Source organism: Amblyomma mixtum, chromosome 5, assembly GCF_055824585.1.
Source record: "Amblyomma mixtum isolate Tamu chromosome 5, ASM5582458v1, whole genome shotgun sequence".
Lineage (NCBI taxonomy): Eukaryota > Metazoa > Arthropoda > Arachnida > Ixodida > Ixodidae > Amblyomma > Amblyomma mixtum.
The window spans coordinates 51,567,270-51,570,308 of NC_143016.1; the positions used below are offsets into that span (position 1 = coordinate 51,567,270).

General features: G+C 57.2%; 1 protein-coding gene across 1 annotated transcript; it reads left to right on the top strand.

Annotated features, from left to right (window-relative positions):
* The first annotated feature begins 211 nt into the window (after positions 1 to 211).
* On the top strand, positions 212 to 2,572 carry LOC149342133 (uncharacterized). Its single transcript, XM_089542115.1, has 3 exons — positions 212 to 399; positions 981 to 1,223; positions 1,657 to 2,572. Exons 1-3 carry the CDS (start codon positions 388 to 390, stop codon positions 2,053 to 2,055), a joined length of 654 nt encoding a protein of 217 aa, XP_089398241.1. The 5' UTR covers positions 212 to 387; the 3' UTR covers positions 2,056 to 2,572.
* Positions 2,573 to 3,039: the final 467 nt, after the last annotated feature.

The following is a 3,039-nucleotide window of genomic DNA, read 5'->3' on the forward strand; positions in this document are numbered from 1 at the left end:
ACCGCGCTCGCCCCACTCCCAGTTATGCACTCGTGCAACGGGCGACCACGCCACGGAGTCCGGCGCGAAGCGAGGGAGAGATTAGCGAAAGGGGCAGGACCCGCCAATTGTTCCATTTTGCTTCCAGATAGATTGGACGCCCGATTTTCTTTCTTTCTGGCCAGTGGCGCGCCAGCGCTGTCCGAGCCCCTCCTCTCCCCCCACGGCGGCGTCGAGCGCGTTCACTCTCCAAGGGTGTCTCTGGGCGAGGCCGGCCCCTAACTCTTCCGGCGGCCAGCGACGATAGGACAGACCTTCCGGTGATCTAGGTCAGGCCCCGCGTCTGGTATAAAATCCGCCGGACGGCCGACCAGAGCCACACTCGAATTCGTCAGCAGTTCGGAAACCATGTTCGCTCAGGTAGGAACCACATGCGCCTCTGCATCCACGGTCGGCTCTACCCCAGCGGTAGCCGCAGGAATACGCCACCGTCACCGCCGCCGCCGCCGCTACTGGATGGATAACGCGCTGCTTCGGACCCATACCGTGCTCTCGACAGCTGATCCCTCTCGGCAGGAACGGTGCCTGGTGGTGGCTCGTCGACTGTGCGGCGCTGCTGCCAGGCATTATTCCCCGTTAGGACGGGCCCTTGGTCCGGGCCGACAGCTCCTTGTCTAGCCTAGCTAAGCGAATATGTGGCAGTGAATGAGCTCTTGCCTCGAAGCACTAAGGAGTACCAACGTATAACTTTAACAACGAAAAGCGGCTCTAATTATTCGTTATTACTTGCTAAAAGCTCGCGAATAATAATAACCATTCCTGAGAACAAAGTCCTTAAGACGTGATTCATAACATGCCGCGGATACGAAGTGTCCGAATGGAATTCAACTATTTCCGACGTTTACCCTTATGCTCCTATAGATCACAGGCAAATGTCGCTGAATTAGTGCCATTCTAAACTTACACCCATTGCCCTTTCTACCCCGTCTTTGCTACCGCAGCTTCTCGTCCTGGCTCTGGCTTCGGCCGCCTACGCCGGCTTTGCTGGCCCCGCTGTCGCCGTTGGCGGCTACGGCGGCTACGGCGGCTACGGAGGCTACGGAGGCTACGGCTTCGGTGGATACGGACACGGCTTCGGTGGATACGGACACGCCGTCGCTGCCCCCGTGGCTGTTGCTGCTGCCCCTGTCGTCAAGGCTGTTGCTGCCCCCGTCGTCGCCAAGGCCGTTGTCCAGGACGTTTATGTAAGTCTCGCTATCAGCCCTCTCAGCTCACATTTTCAAAAGCAAGCAACGACAACTGGTAGTCGGTGATCACCGCAACTGAAGACGAAGAAATAAGCACAGCTTTGATGACAGCGGCTGTTAGGTAAAGAGCTTACTTTGCTGCTTCAGGCAGGCCTGGTTGAGTCGGAACCATTTCAGAGAACTAAGCCACTAATGGTGCATTTGACGCTTAGGCGAAACGAACCCCACAGCAGTCCTCAATCTTTCAAAGCAAGGATGCTCACGCTACAGGAGCAGGAAGGCAGTGTGCCGAGGTTCGTCTCTATACATAAATCACAGAGATCATTGAGCATTACATCAACAGGTCAGCACAACCGACCCCGCAGTTGATACAGCTCAGGGCACCCCAAGGCTCTGACACTTTCCGTTGCTTCCTTCTTCTTTGATGCAGGCTGCCCAGCCCTACAAATTCGGCTATGAGGTCAACGATGGACACGGAAACCACCAGAGCCGCCACGAGGTTGCTGACGCCCACAACAACCGTGTTGGATCCTACAGCTTCACCGACAACTACGGCCGCCACCGTAGCGTGCACTACGTCGCCGACGGACACGGCTTCCGCGCCTCCGTGAAGACCAACGAGCCCGGAACCGCCGCCTCCCACCCCGCTGGAGCCGTCTACCAGACCCCCCACGCCGTTAAGGCCGCCGTCGCCCCCGTCGCCGTCGCCGCTGCCCCCGCTTACCACGCCCCCGCCGTCGTCGCTGCCCCCGCTGTCGCTAAGGTTGCTGCCGTTGGTTTCGGCGGATACTACGGAGGAGGCTACGGCCACGGCTACGGCTACCACTAAATCATGTGTCATCTTGTTAGGACTATAACTATTATTTATGTGCCTTCTTCGTTCGTCTCCCCTCTACCCGCCTCCGACACACAAGTGTGATGTGCGTTTGTCGCCGCCGCCGCCAGCAAGCAGATTCTGTCCACCACGTCTTCTCTACATCTGCGTTTTCTAGGGTCTTCTATCCTTCTTCCCGGACTGCAAGATTGGCCACGCACCACCACCTGTCTCCCTCCGTCCCCGCCTGAGCTGTCCCGTCTCTCCCTGTGGCTTTCCCCTTCCTGTTTCGTAGTACTTGCTCTCTCCTCGGGGATCTCTCCTCAACTCCCTCTTCGTCTCCCTTCTGTCTCAACGTCGCCGCACTGTTCGTCTTCTCTCTACACTCAACGTCCTGACGACACAACTCGTTTCTTCTGGCTCCCCCGTCCTGTCTGTTTTCTCCCGCTGGAAATTACTTTGCGGTGTTCTGTCACGTTGTTTGTATTATAAAATGCTTTACAAATAAAGTATGTTGTTTGTTCTTTTACGTTTTCCATCCACGACTCCCGAGTGTGCTTGCTTCCTCGCATCGCGTCCTCGGACGCTGCAGGAAGACTTCGTGACCACTATTGGTTACCCGCTCCTTTCAGTCACGCCCTTTCCATCGCGTTACCGATCCCCTCAACAGCCTTCGACTGGGGGTGTTGCAGCCGCACCGTACTGAGCACGGCCCGATTCTAGCCACTTACTTCCGGTCAGCCAGCTTGGCTTGGCGACTCCACGCCCCGGACGCGTGAAGTGGACAGCACCAAGGCGATACAACGAGCACCGGCAAATGTGACGCGCACCCTAATGATGGGGCTTGTAAAAGGGCGCAGACCGCAAAAAAAGACTCGCTCGCCATTCCGACGGCCTATCTCGACTTTCATCAAGGAAACGTCAAGCGCATTTCCTTCCTGCGAGAACGTGGTCGCTTCCGAGCTGAACAGAAAGTGAGGAGCGCGCCGCAGGAGAGGG

Bases quoted from the DNA above. Each gene is read 5' to 3' on its own strand.
- LOC149342133 (XM_089542115.1), top strand. The intron at 1,224-1,656 runs GTAAGTCTCGCT...TCTTTGATGCAG, and splicing joins CCGTTGTCCAGGACGTTTAT to GCTGCCCAGCCCTACAAATT.